The 18,485-nt window shown below is 40.8% G+C and overlaps 1 protein-coding gene across 4 annotated transcripts in view; it reads left to right on the top strand.

The window, feature by feature from the left end:
- Positions 1 to 16,123: 16,123 nt before the first annotated feature.
- Positions 16,124 to 18,485, top strand: part of LOC125697530 (protein arginine N-methyltransferase 8-like) — a 50,554-nt gene continuing 48,192 nt past the window's right edge. For all 4 annotated transcript variants that reach the window (XM_048954825.1, XM_048954856.1, XM_048954837.1 and 1 more), the window contains exons 1-2: positions 16,124 to 16,219; positions 17,978 to 18,163. In XM_048954825.1, coding sequence (XP_048810782.1) covers positions 16,130 to 16,219; positions 17,978 to 18,163 — 276 coding nt within the window. In that variant the 5' untranslated portion in view covers positions 16,124 to 16,129. The remainder of the gene's footprint in view (positions 16,220 to 17,977; positions 18,164 to 18,485) is intronic.

Raw genomic sequence — 18,485 nt, 5'->3', positions numbered from 1 at the left:
TATATGTGAAGGTCACAGCATATTACAAACTCAACTGTAGTGGAACTGAAGAGAAAATGGTAATGGAAGCATTCATTACTTCAGATTTCCAACAACAGCAACTATAGCCAAGTGTGGCAACAATACTGCACTCGCCATCAGGAAATTCATGCCCATTTCCAGTTTTGTCATTAGCTTGGGTGAAACCCAAGGTTCTACACTTGAAGTAGAGTTATCCCATAGATACAGACTGAGAAACTGACTGCATAGCAATCTTGCATAGCAGTCCTGACGAAAAGCATTTTGAGTTTACAGGGTGGGGGTTGTGAAGCTAGGTTAAAAATGCTTTATTATGCTTCCTCGCTACATAAGAGAGAAAATGCATAATTAGCTACATTAAATGTAATGTGGTTAAACTGCGTGAAATTACTGATCTCCCTGTGTGATATGATATGATATGATTAAGACTCCATCTTTGATTCTGTGTCCAGTTCCGAGTCCGCCTGTCTCAAAAGGAAGTTGAATACACTGGAGACTGCACAGTGGAATATTACTAAGATGGTCTGCTATGGTGCAAAACCTCTGAGGAAATCTGGGCTTGTTGAATATGGTGAGGAAGAGGTAAAACACTCGGTAGTGGCTTATGAGTAGCTGTACGGATTGCTAATAAGATGACAATGTGAAACTCTTCTTGATAATGTCAGATGATGTGAACAGTTGCAGGTCACGCCCTGGGCAGTTCAGATTCACTGTTGGCAAAAGAAGGGTCTCACTGCATAAAAAAGTCTGACCATTTGTGCTTTATACATCAAGGAAAGAGATTTTCTTTCATCTGTCAGTGATATGTGAGTCGCTAAAAAGAAGCATACATGAAAAAGAGAAAAAAATTTCCTGCTGATAAAATCCTTCTCCCTAAAATATTTTCTGGGGGAAAGAAGATAAAATGAAGGTGCTGCTGTGGTGATTTTAGTTGAAGTGGGCAAGAAGGGCCTCAAACATAGACAATTTGGCATAATTTCAAGTACGAGATAAGGGCAGTTATCTCCAGTTAAACTGCAAGGACAGGAAATCAAAGGATGAATAAATAAAGGAGAAGAAAATATGAATAAAAAAGCAGATCGGCCGGAGAGCTGGCAGAAGAGAACGGGTAGAGAAAGGGAATGAACGTGTAGTGAAGATCTTTATGGGGAGGCACAAGCTAGGCATGATAGGCAGTGGTAGGTAGGCTGAAGGCACACACTCTATTTAGTGGTCTCCCATGTTCATTCTGAAGATTCTGAAGTGAAGTCTCTGACACTGTGTATTTTAATATCTGCTTTTATTCCCTCTGACCTTTAGCCTTTGTCATGCACTTCTTTGCTGACTTTTTTTTTTTTTTTTTTTTTTTTTTTTCCCAGTACATCATCTTTTTATTGTCTTCTTCATGAACACTAATAGTTTTCAAGCTTCTCCTGGACATCACTACAGTTTTCAAGCACTAATGTTTAGGTTGAGAGAGGAAGTATTTATCAAAAGCTAAGGCGACCGGACATACTTCATCATGGCCACAAGTCAAAAAAGCAATTATCAGCACCCAGATAACTCAGTGTAAAACTATGGAAACTTAGACATGAAATGAACGCATAATTGCTTATGGCAAATGGAACATCAGGCAACTACCCTGACCCTTGCGGATTCATCACTAGAATTTTCATGCTTTTCTAAGACTCTTCACTTTATATATCAACAGCTATTCTATTGTATCAATCAGTCAAAAAAGGAAAACCGCATTTGAATTTAACCAAAATGTTGTGTTATGTTAATATTTTTAGTATTACCTTATTGTTTCATTATGAGTGATAAATTTATAAAAATTTGTAAGTAGGCCATCTAAAGGATTCTGCTGGAAGACAGTTCTGTTCCAAGAATTTCTATAAAGGCCACCAAAATTGGTCTCTGACAGGTTAGAGACCATCTAGGATATTAGGACGTCTCGAAGAGCTAAGAGGGCTGTTGAGAATTGGATTTACATCTCAGCAGAGATAAATAAAGGCATAATATCCTGGTATGTTAAATGTTGGCCTGCATAAGTCATTATACAACCTTCAATTACCAGCCAACTGTTTGAATAATTCCAAACCACATCCATTCCAAAAAGACAGCAAAGTGCCTTTGGACTTTGGTAGTAAAGTTGTCTTCAAGTTATGAAGAATCTAAAGGATAGTATACAAAATAGTTTTCAGTGTAATGTGATAAGTACTTCTCCAGAGAACTCTGCCAGTTTCAGTGATACTGTGATTCTATTTGATATAGTGAATAGGTATGTCTGATTAAGCTTTTAAAAGGAAATAGTATTTTTATACATTCTTGTACCAGAGTAATTTGACAAATGTAGCCGATGTGTTAGCAGGTAATGATTATGTTGAGAGAAGTGAAAGACTTGCTTGCATTTTCTTGTTGAGTGCTCAGAGGAGAGAAGAGGTATATACTTGTATGAAGTGCTCAATCCCTTTAATTCCCTTCTTCAAAAGCCATAAATGGGCAGTGGATAATACGTTTGGATGCACAGTGTATCGGAAGGAAGGTGAAGGAATACTCTCAAAAGCATGTACCCAATTTTTGTTGAAATGAAATGCATATTACCAGCTTCAATACTGTACCGTCACTTTCTATATCTTTGTGATAGCTTTTAAGGAACTTTCACTTCTGTGCCTCTGTTGCAGAAATCTGAGATGGGATTTCTGTCTTCAGATGACAGACCTGTTTCGTCTGCATTGCATTTCTCTACTGCTGCATTGCAGACTGGGATGAAGATCAAATAAGTAAAAAAAATATTTTAATTCAAACAAGCTGTTTTGTTGCTTTGTAAGTATATCTTGGTAGGTTTTTTTTAATTCACAGGTAACATTCTGTGCTTTAGCTTTTAAATTCTTGTGCTATATAGGTTCACAGTACTTCAGCTAGATAACTGATGAAGTTGTAAAGTTGTAACAATTGAGATGCGTGCTCTCCCCACTCTTTTTTGTTTTAATTTTCCCACTGACATGCGGAGGCCTTATAGTGGCCTGCCTGTGTCTGAAGTGTACGGGAAAGCTGGAGAGAGATTCTATCTAGTGATAGAACAAGAAATAGTATCTTTAAACTAAAGGAGGGTAAATTTAGATTATGCATTAGGAAGAGGTTACCCAGAAATACTGCGGAAGTGTTTGGGCCAGGCTGAATGGTCTTTGAGCAACCTGATGTAACCGAAGGTGCCCCTCCCCATGGCATAGGAGTTGGAATTAGATGATCCTTAAGGTCCCTTTAAACCCAAACCTTTCCATAAAAAAAGCCTCGTATCTATTCTAAACTGCAGATAACTGAATACGATGCAACTGTAAATCTACCCTTTACTGTTTCCCAGTAGCCAGACAGACTCTTTAAGGGGGAGGAACAGGTAGTCCCCTTTTGCTGTAAAATGAACCAGAGGGAAAGAAGACCAGCCTGGTTGAAAAGGGAGCGTTTGCTGAGGCTCTGGGAAAGGAAGACATCTTTGGAAGAAGGGTCAGGCAACTTGGGAAGAGCGCAAGGATGTTTCTAGTACAAGGAGTTGTCTAGAAGGAAAATTAGTTAAGCAAAAGTCCAGTAAGAACTTAACCTCGCCACCATTGTTAAAGATAGTGAAAAATGGTTTTACAAATATACTGACAGCAAAGAGGAAGGCCAGGGAGAATCCTGGCTTCACTGGATACGATGGAGAAAGTTTTCACCAAGAGCAAGGAAAAGGTTGTCGTTCTCAGTGCCTTCTTTACTTCTGTCTTTAATAGTCAGGCCAGTTATCCTCAGGCTACTCAGCCCCCTGAGATGAAAGACAGGGATGGGGAGCTGAATAACCTACCCACACACAATTCAGGAGGAAACTGTTAGCAACCTGCTACTCTACCTGGACTGTCACAAATGCATGGGACCACATGGGATCCAGCCAAGGGTATTGAGGGATCACTGGCAAAAGTGATTGCTGCACCACTTTCCATCATTTATCATCACTTCTAGTCAACTGTGGAGGTCTGCAGATGACTGCAGACTTGCTAATGTGACACACATCTACATGAATGAGGATCCAGGGAACTATGGGCCTGTCAGCATGATCTCAATACTGGAGAAGGTCACTGAGCAGATTGTCTTGACTGCAGTCCTGTGGCATGTGCAGGACGACCAGGAGATAAGGCCTAGCCAGCTTGGGTTCACGAAAAGCATGTACATTTACTATCACTGCTGCCCTTTACAGGCAAGTTGGCTTAGAGTACATTACAATTGCTACCTGTTGTTCCTAGGGTGATAATAAAAACACTGTGAAAACGGTAAAGCACGTTCAGAAATCAGAGACTCTATTGCTTGTTTTGGATTAAAGTCTCTGTCCTGAACAACAGACTGAGTGATCATACATGGAGTATTTTCACTGAGTGGTTGATTTCCTACAGAATTGACATGTAAGATGCTAGCAACAGTTGACATATCTAGACCGCAGCAGAAATAACACCAAGTATTGAAACCAGTGCAAAGATCACAAATCTGTGCAAGTCTGACACTTACTGCTGGAAAGTTGAAGTGGAATTTTGCTATCCAAAGCCAAATGTAAGATAGAATCATAGATTCATAGAATCGTTTGAGTTGGAAGGGACTTCTAAAGGTCATCTAGTCCCTGCAAGAGAACAGAGACATCTACAGCCAGATGAGGATGCTCAGAGCCTGCTCCAGCCCGACATTGAATGCCTCCAGGGGCAGGGCATCCAGCACATCACAGAGCAACTTGTTCCAGCGCCTCACCACCCTTACTGTGAAAATCTTCTGCCTTATATTGAATCTAAATCTCCCCTTGTTTAATTTGAAACCATTTTCTGGACATAGTTAAATGCAAAAAGAAAGTATACAGGGGGTGGAAGCAGGGACGGGTTATCCGGGAGGGCCACAAAGAAGCTGTCCGAGCAGCCAGGGATCAGGTTAGGAAAGCTGAAACCCGGATAGAATTAAATCTAGCCAGGGACATTAAGGGGAAAAAGAAGAATTTCTACAGTGTATCAGTGATCAAAGGAAGGCCGGGGGAGATGTGGGCCCTCTCCGGAAGGGAACTGGAGACTTGGTTATGGGGGCCGTGGAGAAAGCTGAGGGCCTCAATGATGACTTTGCTCAGCCTTCACAGGCAAGGGCTCTAGCCACACTGCCCAAGCTGCAGAAAGCAAAGGTAAGAACTTGGAGAAGAAAGATCTGCCCAATGTAAGTGAAGATCAGGTTCAAGACCATCTGAAGAGCCTGAAGGGCACAAGTCCATAGGACCCCATGAGATCTAGATTCAAACAAGTCACTATACTAACTGGGGAAAAACTAAATCTCACCATCCCCCTGAGAAAACTTGGGAACATATCATCAGAAACTACCAAGGCCCCTGTACAAGTGAGTCTGTACCACCTAGATTTAGTAGTGGAAAAAAAAAGAAGATCGGATCTTGAGGCTCCATTTGAGCCAGATCCATTTGAGATCTGTCCTATCGTGATGCAAGAAAACAAAAAAGGTGCAAGATTGACCAGTGGGATGCCCCCTGACCAGTGACCCCCCAACCAGACTACATGACATATAATGACACACCCATACACAGCAGCCAAACTTCTGGATCTAGTTTAGATAAAAACTGGGAGAAAGTATACTCATGTGGTTGCTCTGGTCACAGCACATGGGGGCAGAAAGCATCATAGTAAATGGACCAGAAATTTCAAGACTGGCATCCATTACTACTCACTCTGTCCTCAGGCAAAGTCTATATGCAGCAGTCCAATGTAACGAAGAAAATAATTCATTCATTCAGTGCCTGATTTTTGCATGCCAAGTAACTTGGCCAAATAAAAATATAAATACTTTTACACACAGATTTATGATAATCTATGGAAGACTTACAAAACCATATTAGAGAATTAGGTATGAAAGAGGCAATTTATGAGGATGCCCTTGAAAGTCCTGGTCAAATGATATTTTCAGCAGGAATGAGAAATATAATCCTGCAACAAGCCCCACCACACCAGTGTGGTACTTTGGTACCATCCACACTGAAAGCCCCAGCAGCTGTGGAGGCCGTAATACAACAGGTTGCCCAACTGGTGCCAGATCTGGCAGAGATGAGTGCCTATGTGCTGGGTATAATGTTCCAGTAGTGGTGGAGAGGTTAGAGATCCATCCGTGACCGCAACCTTGGAGACCATCCCCTAAGGTATTCCAATCCGGTCCCATTAGGGTCTCATGAAAGCAAATATTCAGTGACCTGATTAAGGTAGGAGTTCAATTTCAAAAGGGTGACAGATGGCCTAATCAGGTCCTATTATAACTATGGAGGCAATAACTGACAAACAAGATACTCCAGTCATAGAACGGATTCCACAAGAAACATGAAATCTAGAGGATTTCATAGTCCCATCAAAAAAAAGTGTAAAACTCTTTAAGGTGGGCTGGGCAGCCATGGCTGAGCCATCTGAGGGAGAAGTGTTGGGGATTACTGAGCTAATGTTATGCTGGTGGAGCAGAAATCCCGGAAGAATATTCAGCGGGTTATGGCGCTAGTGGATATCAGAGCAGAAACATCCATTATATATGGTCACTCAAATAAATTTTAAGGAACTAAGGCAATGATAGGTGAGTTCGGGGGTCAGGTGATCCACATAACCCAAATGTGGTTGAAACTGGGGGTAGGGCATCTCCCACCTGGGAGTGCAGGGTGGCTATCACCCCCCTTCCAGAATGTACATTGGAGACAGACATTCTGTGGGGTCTGACTCTCCAGACCAGTGTGAGAGAGTTCAGGCCAAGAGAAAATCTGATTTCGTCTGCATAATAGACTTTTACCACATGCTCTGCCTAATCCTACTTGATCATCTGTTTTTAGTGAAAAATCCTGCATATAATCAAGATGGATTTATTCATTTGGACGTTTTTAATGAGCAACTGGACAGTGCAGGAAATTTTAAGAGGCTACTTGCAAACTTAGCCCATTTGTTTGCCGCAGCTGTGTCAGCTCACAAATACAAAATGGTGTAGATGCCTGGGTGGGCAAGAAGAAATTGCCAAGACTACACAGGAGCTGGAGAGAGTAGAGACCTACACACAGCTCATATAACTCTCCCGTATGACCAATCAGGAGGTCAGATGATACGTGGTGAATGATGGCAGACCACAGACAACTAAATAAATACCATACCACAAATCCATGCAGCTGTACCCAATATCACTTCTGCCTTGGATACATGAAGTGAAGAAATAAAAATGTATCACTGTGTTCTAGCAAATGCATTTTTCAGCATACCAATTGGTAAGGTATCCCAAGACCAGTTTGCATTCACCTTGGAGAAACATAAGATTAAAGAATTGTTCAAAGCTATGTTACTGCATACTGTCAGATTTAGCCAAGGAGCAGTTGGACATTATTTGAGCTATAAATGGGAACCTTGAACTGTAGGTGTCCATGTGCACCTACAGTAGAAGAAACTGTTAGCTTAGGCCAGCTGCTCAAGTGCCCTAGAGCAAGCACTGAACTGACAGAATCTGTAGGAGTCAAGTTCCAGACAGCCACACACAAATCTGAAGTTCTCCATCCTACCTCCAAAAACAAAGAGGCAAGGTTGTTGCCTACCTATTTATTGATCTCAGTTTGTTACATGTAATAAAAAGAGTAGCCAATAGAGATGTGAAAGCATAGGATCAGATGCACGGAATCACAAGGGTTGGAAGGGGCCTCTGGAGATCATCTAGTCCCATCCCCCCGCTAAAGCAGATTAGCAGATTCCTTTGAGTAGGATGCACAGAAAAACATTTAGGGAGATTTCGAATATCTCCAGAGAAGGAAACTTCACAGTCTCTCTGGATGACTTGTTCCAGTGCACTGTTACCCTCAAAGTTAAAAAGTTATTTCTGATGTTAATATGGAACTTTCATCCAGTTTGTGCCCATTGCCCCTTATTCTGCTGACAGGCACCACTAAAAAGAACTTGCTCGATCCACTTGACTCCCATCCATTAGATATTTATAAGCACTGATAAGATTCCCAATCAGTCTTCTCCAGGCTAAACAGTCCCAGGTTTCCTCATAAGGGAGATGCTCCTGACCCCTCCTCATTCTTATAGCTCTGCACTGGACTTTCACCAGCAGTTCTGTCTTTCTTCAACTGGAGAGCCCAGAACTGAACACCGTACTTCAGATGTAGCCTCACTAGGACACAGTAGAGGGAGAGGAGAAACTCCCTCAACCTCTGAAGTCCATCAAGACACACAGGTCCTTCTCTGCAGAGCTCTGTTCCAGCAAGTCAGACCTTACACTGTATGGACATGTACAATTATGCCTTGCCGCGTGTAGGACTCTACACTTACCAATTGCACTAGTAGTATCTAATGTGTTGTGTCCCAAGTTCTGAGGTCATGCTGGCATGTCCACATGCCTAGCTTTCCACAGTAGGTTTGGTGGTGGGTGTCATGTGGGCTAGGGGGAGACTGGACGCAATGGTGGAGGTGATGATGCTAACATGAGTTGAATTTATCTGAGAAGAGGCTTCTTCTGGTGACCAATCCTCAGTAGTAGAGATCTAAAGACAGAATCATAGAATTGCTCAGGTTGGAAAAGACCTTAAAGATCACTGAGTCCAACCACAACCTAACCAAACTGCCCTCTCTCTAACAACCTTCTGCTAAATCATGTCCCTGAGCACCACATTCAAATGTTTTATAAACACATTCAGGGATGATGACTCAAATCACCCCTCTTGGGAGCCTATTCCAGTGCTTAACAACGCCTTCTGTAAAGAACTTTTTCCTGATATCCAACATAAACTTTCCTTGGTGCAACTTAAGGCAGTTTCCCCTCGTCCTGTCACTTGTCACCAGTGAGAAGAGAACTACCCCGCTCTCACTGTAAGCACCTTTCAGATACTGGAAAAGAGCAATTAGGTCTGCCCTCAGCTTCCTTTTCCTCAGACTAAAAAGCCCCAGTTCCTTCAGTCGCTCCTCATAGGGCATATTCTCCACAAGCCCTTCAGAAGCCTTGTTGCCCTTCTTTGGTCCTGCTCCAGCACTTCACTGTCCTTTTGTCATGAAATATCCCTAGTTATCCCTAGATCTAAGACCGTGAAAGGGGAGAGCACAGACCCAGGAAAAAAAAAAAAAAAAAGGAGAGACAAAGAAGCAAAGAAAAAGAAGGAAAGAGGTACTAACAGTTTGCCACACGATCTGGCTAGCCCCCAGCCTCGCAGCAAGGTGTGCCACAGGCTGCACACTCCAGGAAAGAGGGAAGGGCAGAGTGCTAGTAGATGGGTTTAGCAAAAGGAACAGAAGGGCAATGAACTGAGGAGGAATGGTAATTTGCTAAATCCAACAAAATGAAACAAAATGAGAGAGACGAGTACCCAAAGTGTTAGTCCCCACGATAGTGCAAGGGGAAGCATGTGCCGTTCTCCTTCTCCGCCAGGAGCTGAGCCGGCCCAGAGGGAGAGATGCTAGCACCCTGTCCGGAGTTCCACCTATCTTATCTTTTATATCTTATCTTTTTTATCTCTTATCTTTTTGTCAAGTCCTCCAGGAATGCCGCCCCTCCCCCCCCATCAGAATACTCAAAATGCCCACAAAAGGCAGTAAATGGATCCAGAACATTAACTCTTGAACTCCCACTGGTTTACATGATACTCTGATGTGGAATACGGACAACAAAAATTCACAAAACCTCAACACCCTTCTGTACTGAGGTGCCCAAAACTGAACACAGCACTTGAGGTGAGACCTCACCAGTGCCAAGTACAGGGACAGGATTACTTCCCTAGTCCTGTTCACCACTCCATTCCTGATACAAGCCAGGATGCCTTTGGCCTTTTTGATCACCTGGGCATACTGATGGCTCATATTCAGCTCATATTCACATCCATATTCAGCCGACTGCCTATCAGTACACCAAAGTCACTTTCTGTCAGGCAACTTTCCAGACACTCCTCCCCAGTCTTGTAGGGTTGCCCAAAATGCATGGCCTGACACTTCCCCCTATTTAAACTCATTGAAAAATATGTATTTTGAAAGAGGCAAAAGAAAAGCTTTCTATGGAAAGAAAAGCACTGTGTTACACACACCCGAATGCGTAAGAAAATCCAGGAACTGTGTTCTTTAGTACCAAATTCCTTTGATTTACCAGATTAAAAAATAATTTGATGGGAGGAGCTAAAAAAAAAAAAAAAATTAAAAAACAAAAAGAGTGGAATGCACTGAATGTATGTAGGTTGCTCCCAAAACAATGCTTCCTATTTATTTCCACAGAAACAGCAACGTACACAAAGAGTGCAATACTATAACTTGGCAGAAAATTCTCAGCAACAAAATACTAGTTTTCTACGTAGTCACCACCACCATTAGCTACGCATTTTTGCCAGCAATAAACAGTGCATGCCTCACTTGTAAAAATCTACACCAGCAGAGGTGACCCCCTGTAACCACTGCTGAAACGCACCATCCACTGTTTCACTGCACTAACATCCACCATTGTTCTCCATAAACATTCAGCAAGCATCAATGAATGTCAGTGAGTGCAATTTTTTCCACATGGAGGACTTCATTTACATGCCTGTGCTTCATGTGCGCTTGCACGTCAGATGCCATTTTATCAGACTGCCTCTCTGCTGCCATCAACACACAGCAACAGAATTTAGCTGAGTATTGGCAGGAAGGTTCAACCTCTACTGCCATACCACCAACATGCACCTCTAATGTCCCTGACCAACATAAAAGATAGGAGTCATTATCTTCCAATTTTGTTTACAGTTTGTGTTTGATTTCCCTATTCAGATTGATCCGTATTTTAAAAATGACACTTGAGCTATTTTCTGGTTTTACTTTTCCCCATCATTTGAGATCAACAGAAGAAGCAGGTAGGTAGGAACAGGAATCGCTTACCAGATTTCATCTTTTTGGTCAAAATAGTAGTTCTCTGCTGTTATTTCACTCTTCCACACTCTTACAACTTCCAGTCCCTTTAGCAGAGCCGTGACTAACAGTGCTTTTAAGAGAAACTCTGATCTCCAATGAGGCCACTAGGGATGTTCTACATCTGAGGCATGGAGTCAGATGTGAACAATCCGAATTGTTTGTTGCAAGATCCAACATTCCTTTTATACATTTCCATGTCTTTTATACAATTTCCAAGTTTCCTCTAGTAATTTTCCCACATCCCTTTACATGTCAACAAAACATTCTACAAACACTCCTTAACCGTGCATGCGGATGCTTTCCAATCAAAGTCATGGGTTATTCCCAGCCACGTGTTCTTCATCCAATCAGGGTCATTATCACACAACATTCCCACAACTCACTAGGCTCTTCTTTTTTATCTTCTGGAGGTGTTCTTTGTTATCAGTATTCCCTTCTCATGCCATTTATCTTGCTCCGCAGCTTCTGCTCTGAATAGCCTTATGTAAATTCCCACAGAGGAGGTGTTTTAAGATTATAAAAACATAGGGTGTCTTTTTAATTATGCTTTCGTACCTCTGAAGAGTGTGCAAGTGTTTGATGCAGCCAAGAGGCCCTACACAAAAAAGTGCCATGGAAAATACAAACGGTGCTTCACAGCGTGCAGTTAATGTTGACGTTCATTACCAAGACATCTTAAAGAAAAATGAACTGTTAATTACATCGAAAAAAACAGCTGCTAGAGAACTATTATCATCTTTATATAAAAGAAAATATGTACGGTCAGTACAATCTTTATACAATTCAGAATTGCTATTTCCTGTTGAAAGTTGTCACCGTACCTAGATAATCGTTGCATTTACATCTGCCCTCGTAAGACTGCATTGATCAGAGATTTTATGCACGTATACTGTTGGTTTGCAAGAACAAACACTGTAACAGGGTTTGGTCATGTACTAAGACTTGAATGGCTTACTACACAATCTCTGTTTGGCACGGTTAATCTAATCTAGTTGTACCTAGCCTAAGGGTGCAACTGGTTTTTAGATGCCATTCTCTTAGTAGATCTACAGCCATTTATAGCTAGGTATAACTAGTGAATCTACAGAAAGACTTAGTGCAGTCAGGTTGCAGGCAGATCAGGACAGCTAGTAATGCAGTCCTCCCCCCATGCTGCCACACCATCATGGTGTGACAGCATACTTCTCCTGCTCACTCCCACACCTTCCTTCTCTCATTTCCAACCTCTGACCTGGCCTTGACACGCAAGCAACAATACTGTGAAACTCCTGTTAAAACAGATGAACAACCATAGACCTCTCTCAGAATGGTAGGGCTGAAAGAACAGATAGCAGACACCTAGTTCAGCTGCTGACTCTTTACGTGAGCAGCTGACGCTTGCTCTCCTGTCAGAGACCAATTTTGGTGGCCTTTATAGAAATTCTTGGAACAGAACTGTCTTCCAGCAGAATCCTTTAGATGGCCTACTTACAAATTTTTATAAATTTATCACTCATAATGAAACAATAAGGTAATACTAAAAATATTAACATAACACAACATTTTGGTTAAATTCAAATGCGGTTTTCCTTTTTTGACTGATTGATACAATAGAATAGCTGTTGATATATAAAGTGAAGAGTCTTAGAAAAGCATGAAAATTCTAGTGATGAATCCGCAAGGGTCAGGGTAGTTGCCTGATGTTCCATTTGCCATAAGCAATTATGCGTTCATTTCATGTCTAAGTTTCCATAGTTTTACACTGAGTTATCTGGGTGCTGATAATTGCTTTTTTGACTTGTGGCCATGATGAAGTATGTCCGGTCGCCTTAGCTTTTGATAAATACTTCCTCTCTCAACCTAAACATTAGTGCTTGAAAACTGTAGTGATGTCCAGGAGAAGCTTGAAAACTATTAGTGTTCATGAAGAAGACAATAAAAAGATGATGTACTGGGAAAAAAAAAAAAAAAAAAAAAAAAAAAGTCAGCAAAGAAGTGCATGACAAAGGCTAAAGGTCAGAGGGAATAAAAGCAGATATTAAAATACACAGTGTCAGAGACTTCACTTCAGAATCTTCAGAATGAACATGGTCAAATTGCAGGCAATGAGAAGTATCTGTACTACTGTATCTGAAATAGTGGCATTTCTGAGAAAAACAGTGGGGATAAAAAAGAGGTTTGGGAGACCACTAAACAGAGTGTGTGCCTTCAGCCTACCTACCACTGCCTATCATGCCTAGCTTGTGCCTCCCCATAAAGATCTTCACTACACGTTCATTCCCTTTCTCTACCTGTTCTCTTCTGCCAGCTCTCCGGCCGATCTGCTTTTTTATTCATATTTTCTTCTCCTTTATTTATTCATCCTTTGATTTCCTGTCCTTGCAGTTTAACTGGAGATAACTGCCCTTATCTCGTACTTGAAATTATGCCAAATTGTCTATGTTTGAGGCCCTTCTTGCCCACTTCAACTAAAATCACCACAGCAGCACCTTCATTTTATCTTCTTTCCCCCAGAAAATATTTTAGGGAGAAGGATTTTATCAGCAGGAAATTTTTTTCTCTTTTTCATGTATGCTTCTTTTTAGCGACTCACATATCACTGACAGATGAAAGAAAATCTCTTTCCTTGATGTATAAAGCACAAATGGTCAGACTTTTTTATGCAGTGAGACCCTTCTTTTGCCAACAGTGAATCTGAACTGCCCAGGGCGTGACCTGCAACTGTTCACATCATCTGACATTATCAAGAAGAGTTTCACATTGTCATCTTATTAGCAATCCGTACAGCTACTCATAAGCCACTACCGAGTGTTTTACCTCTTCCTCACCATATTCAACAAGCCCAGATTTCCTCAGAGGTTTTGCACCATAGCAGACCATCTTAGTAATATTCCACTGTGCAGTCTCCAGTGTATTCAACTTCCTTTTGAGACAGGCGGACTCGGAACTGGACACAGAATCAAAGATGGAGTCTTAATCATATCATATCATATCACACAGGGAGATCAGTAATTTCACGCAGTTTAACCACATTACATTTAATGTAGCTAATTATGCATTTTCTCTCTTATATAGCGAGGAAGCATAATAAAGCATTTTTAACCTAGCTTCACAACCCCCACCCTGTAAACTCAAAATGCTTTTCGTCAGGACTGCTATGCAAGATTGCTATGCAGTCAGTTTCTCAGTCTGTATCTATGGGATAACTCTACTTCAAGTGTAGAACCTTGGGTTTCACCCAAGCTAATGACAAAACTGGAAATGGGCATGAATTTCCTGATGGCGAGTGCAGTATTGTTGCCACACTTGGCTATAGTTGCTGTTGTTGGAAATCTGAAGTAATGAATGCTTCCATTACCATTTTCTCTTCAGTTCCACTACAGTTGAGTTTGTAATATGCTGTGACCTTCACATATACTTTATGCATAAAGTATTAAAGTACAGAATTTTTTTTGACATTTGGATTTTTTACAAATGCACTTTCACTGTTACGTCATTTTCTTTGTGCCTGTCCTGTTTTCCTTGACATCCAACAAACCTGAGTTCATAAATGTGTTCCCAAGCTCAATCTCAATGGTCAACTATAATTTTTAAATATTCTCAGGTTCAGTGTTCCTGTGCATTTCAATATCAATAGGAAATTCTACTGAGGCCACTACTGTGGCCTGGCCAAGTATTCATATGTGCACATCCGTATCTGTAAATACACTGCTTTCAGTCTCTGAAAAGACAAATTTATTCTTAACAGGAGCAACTTCAAGACATGATTGATTTAAAAACAGTTCTGAAGACAAATAATTTTCCCTTTTCATCATTCACACATAGTGCATGGAAGGAAGACCGGAGAAGTACAGACACTATCCATCTGGAGGATTATTAAATCAATATATGGCCAAATTCCCTTATGGTGGAAATCCTGAGACTGGAAACTTTTCCTCTTATCTGTAAAGCACCAGGTTCTAGGCTGTATAGACAGATATTGTGTGTTAACAAAGAAGTGGAGTAGAAAAGTAGACAAGTCATGCAGTATCTGAAGAGGAAGGAGAAGGATCTAATGTCTTTCTTGGACTCTCTAGTGTGTGTGTTCATCTCTCTTGAACTGAGGCACCCAGAAGTGCTGTATACAGCACTTCAGCTCAGGCAAAACCATTGCTGAAAAGAAGGTATCATCTACCTTGACCCTCTGGCAATAGTTTGCCTAATGCAGCCCAGGATCCTAATGGCCTTCTTTGCAGTAAGTGCACATTGCGGATTCATGCTCAGCATGGTGTTTTTCAGGACCCCCAGATCGTTTTCTGCCAACCTACTTTCCAGCCAGGCAGCCCCCAGTGTTTCTGGATTTGTTCCTTCCCAGAGTCTGGGCTTCAAACTGGCTTTATAAGATGACTGTCAACCCATTTTTCCAGCCTGTCAAGGTCCCTCTGGATTAAAGTTTGTCTGCCACTCCCTGTTTTTGCATCACCAACAGTTTTACTGAGTGTGCACTCAGTCATGTTTTCTACATCATTATTGAAGATGTTAAACAGTACTCTTCCCACCTTGGGAACTTTGTTAGTTACTGGCCTCTGTCTAGAATTTATGCCGCTGACCAATACTTTCTGGGCCCAGCCATTCAGACACTTTTCAAAGTAACTCAGTGTCTTCCCATCCAGTCCATACGTTGGCAGTAGGCATACTCAGTGCTCAGTAGTACCCCTTAATCTCCAGTAGATAGCTCTTGTGCAAGTGCCTGTGATGTATCTGGTGTCTTTCTCGCCTAAGAGAGTAACACAGTGGAAAATTATGTGAACATTAAAATTACGTTTTGTGCTTATAAGAAGATGCAGAGAATAATATTTAGGAGAAAAGCGTAAGACCTTATAGAGTCCGTATTAAATTAAAATGCAGTGTGGAACATCTACCGTTGAAATCTTTGTAATTCAGCAGAAAATTTCAGAAAGGACTGCAGGGCAAGTAAATGATTCAATAAAAAATTCAATAAAGATTCAATAATGTGTACACTGGTGGAGAAAAATAGTAGATTATAAAAGTAAGTAAGTAAAAGTATCAGGATTGAATTTGGAAGACATCTTGACAGAACTAGATAAGATAAAAATGAAAATATAATTTGGCAACTACTATATTCTTTACAAGAGTGAAGTCAATGAGATGGAGTAAAAACTTAGACATAGAAAAGAAGACACTCCTGGATCTTCTGGTACAAAAGGTGTTACAGGAACATGAAGTACTTGTATTCCTTTCTCCCAAACCGACCAAAGAAACCATCAGAAATCGACACACTTAAATCTTCAAAGGAACTGGGAAAAAGTGTGGGTTTGTTTTTATATATATAGAAGTAAACGAAACTAGGCTAATTGATGCTATTCATAGAGAGTACAAGAGAATGATGTCTTACATTACAATAGTATAGAATATAGGGCAATTTTTTAAAAATTGCCTTGGAGAGGCTGAGGCAAATCTGGTCCCCACTGGTAAACTTCTGAGTTTGAAAATCAGAAGAAAGTAGAAAAGAAAGTTTAAGTGGGATTGTCTTTCTCAATACCTGAAGTTGTTTAGCCATTATTTGCAAATCACTTAGTGCACATGTGAAGCTCTAATTTTTTCTTCCATCTAAGTTTTCATAATTTTCATGTTAAGGATGAAAGATGGAGATGCACTCATAGACTTGACTATTATCGTTTCATTTTAATTGTTTGTGAAACTTTCTGTCTTTTGATTTAGTGACTGCAGCTGTCAGATCTGAGTCAAGGTAGTGTGACAATTCTGGCTCTTTTGAAAGTTTTCTGTTGAAAGTGTGATACCAAGGAGAAACAAAATGCAGTAGTCCAGAGCATGTTGGTACCACATGACTCTCTAAAATAGTAAAACAAATTAAGAGGTAACTGTGATTCTTTAGCAACTAACAGCATGTTTAACTAAATAACATGCTTCTCTCTCACCTCCCCTGTCTCAGAAAGTGAGTGATAAAATACAATGAACAGAAGAAAAAAATCAAGTTTTTAGAAAAGGAGTAGTTAAATGGGAGGGAGAAAAAAAAAAAAAAAAAAAAAAAAAAAGGTCCTGTGGAAAAAAACTATTTCCCAACATCAATTGATATTCAGTCATGTCTTGTGAAAGAGAGCCTTGGTGTTTGTAGTGGTTGGTCAGAAGGGTAAACACTTTCACAGTGAGAATCTCCCTTTCCCCCTCTTTCCTTCTTCTTTTTGAAGAGGATGATGTCATATAATATCTCCTTAGTTTTAGGTGAGCTGTACAGACCAAGTTCTCTCCCTGTCTCCTGCCTATCTCTCGCCTTTGGTGAATGGGAATTTAGAGAGACAGTCTTGATGCTGCTCAGCAATAGCCAAAACATTAGTACTGTATCAAAGCTATTCTACATAAAAGAGAAAAGCATGGCAGTATATGGGCAGGTGTGGGGAAAGTTAACTCCATCCCCGTCACATCCAGTACAGTAATATATTCCACATAGCTCCTAACGCTGCTTTCTGAACATGCTGATAGATTTTTAGAGAGTGATAGGGATTTTCAGATATTTCAAACTTTCTCAGGCCTGCCTCATTTATAGAGCCAGATACGTCACCTTACAATTAAGAATCTATTATGAATCCTGCCTTTCACGTCAGCAACACAGGGCTAAAAACCCTTTCATTGTGGGGGTTTAGTACGTATTTAGTTACGACAACTTGCCTCTCACAAGGCTGTGGTCATTTGCTAGAAAAGTGTGACCCTAAGGGAGAAAAGCTGGCTCTTAACTGTTGTGTGTCAATGTTATTTTGAGCATGTTTGGAGTCACTCACTTCAGTCAACGCCAGTATTTTCCAGTGACTTTGTGCTGATGAAGGTTATCTGCAACAACAAAGAAAAAGCCATTAAGGAAAATTTTCAAGACAGAGCAAATAAGAGCTCAGAATAGAAAGAATCCATTTTCTTAGATTTCTCTTATGATAGCCCAAGTGTCTTTGTTGCTACTGCCTCTTAGCTAGTTACAATATCACTACACTAGGCATTGAGAGAAATACCCTCTTTTAATGATGTACCTTAACAAACAACACTCTGTATTCTTCTAGGTTTGCTCTGTCCCATCCCAGACTCCTCAGCCTACTGTCGTTCCAAAGCCAGTTCAGTCTGTCGTACATGTCCCATTGCAACCAGGTTGTCCAGGCCGAGGCAAAATGGCAAAGCTCCTCAGTCCAGAAGAGATGACATCCAGAGATTATTACTTTGATTCCTATGCGCACTTTGGAATTCATGAGGTAATATTTATTTTTTATCTCAGTAATTATTTTAGAAAAACAAAAAAAACCCACAAAGTTGTCTGTGATTTATCATTTATCCCTTCCCACTTCCTAATGATTGTTGTTTCTCAGCTTTTCTTCAAAACAGTGAATGAACTGGTCAGGTGCCACTTCTCCAGAGATCCATACTCAACCGTCTGTCCCACTCGAATCCTTAAACAAGATCTCCACAGAGCTTCTATTAGCTATTTGTACAATGGTGATCTTATCTGAGCACATTAATTTAGTATGTTTACGAGAACTGGAAACTAACCTGATCACAAATGGAAACTACCTCATT

This window comes from Lagopus muta, chromosome 1 (assembly GCF_023343835.1).
Source record: "Lagopus muta isolate bLagMut1 chromosome 1, bLagMut1 primary, whole genome shotgun sequence".
NCBI lineage: Eukaryota > Metazoa > Chordata > Aves > Galliformes > Phasianidae > Lagopus > Lagopus muta.
This window is presented reverse-complemented; position numbering and strand designations above follow the sequence as displayed.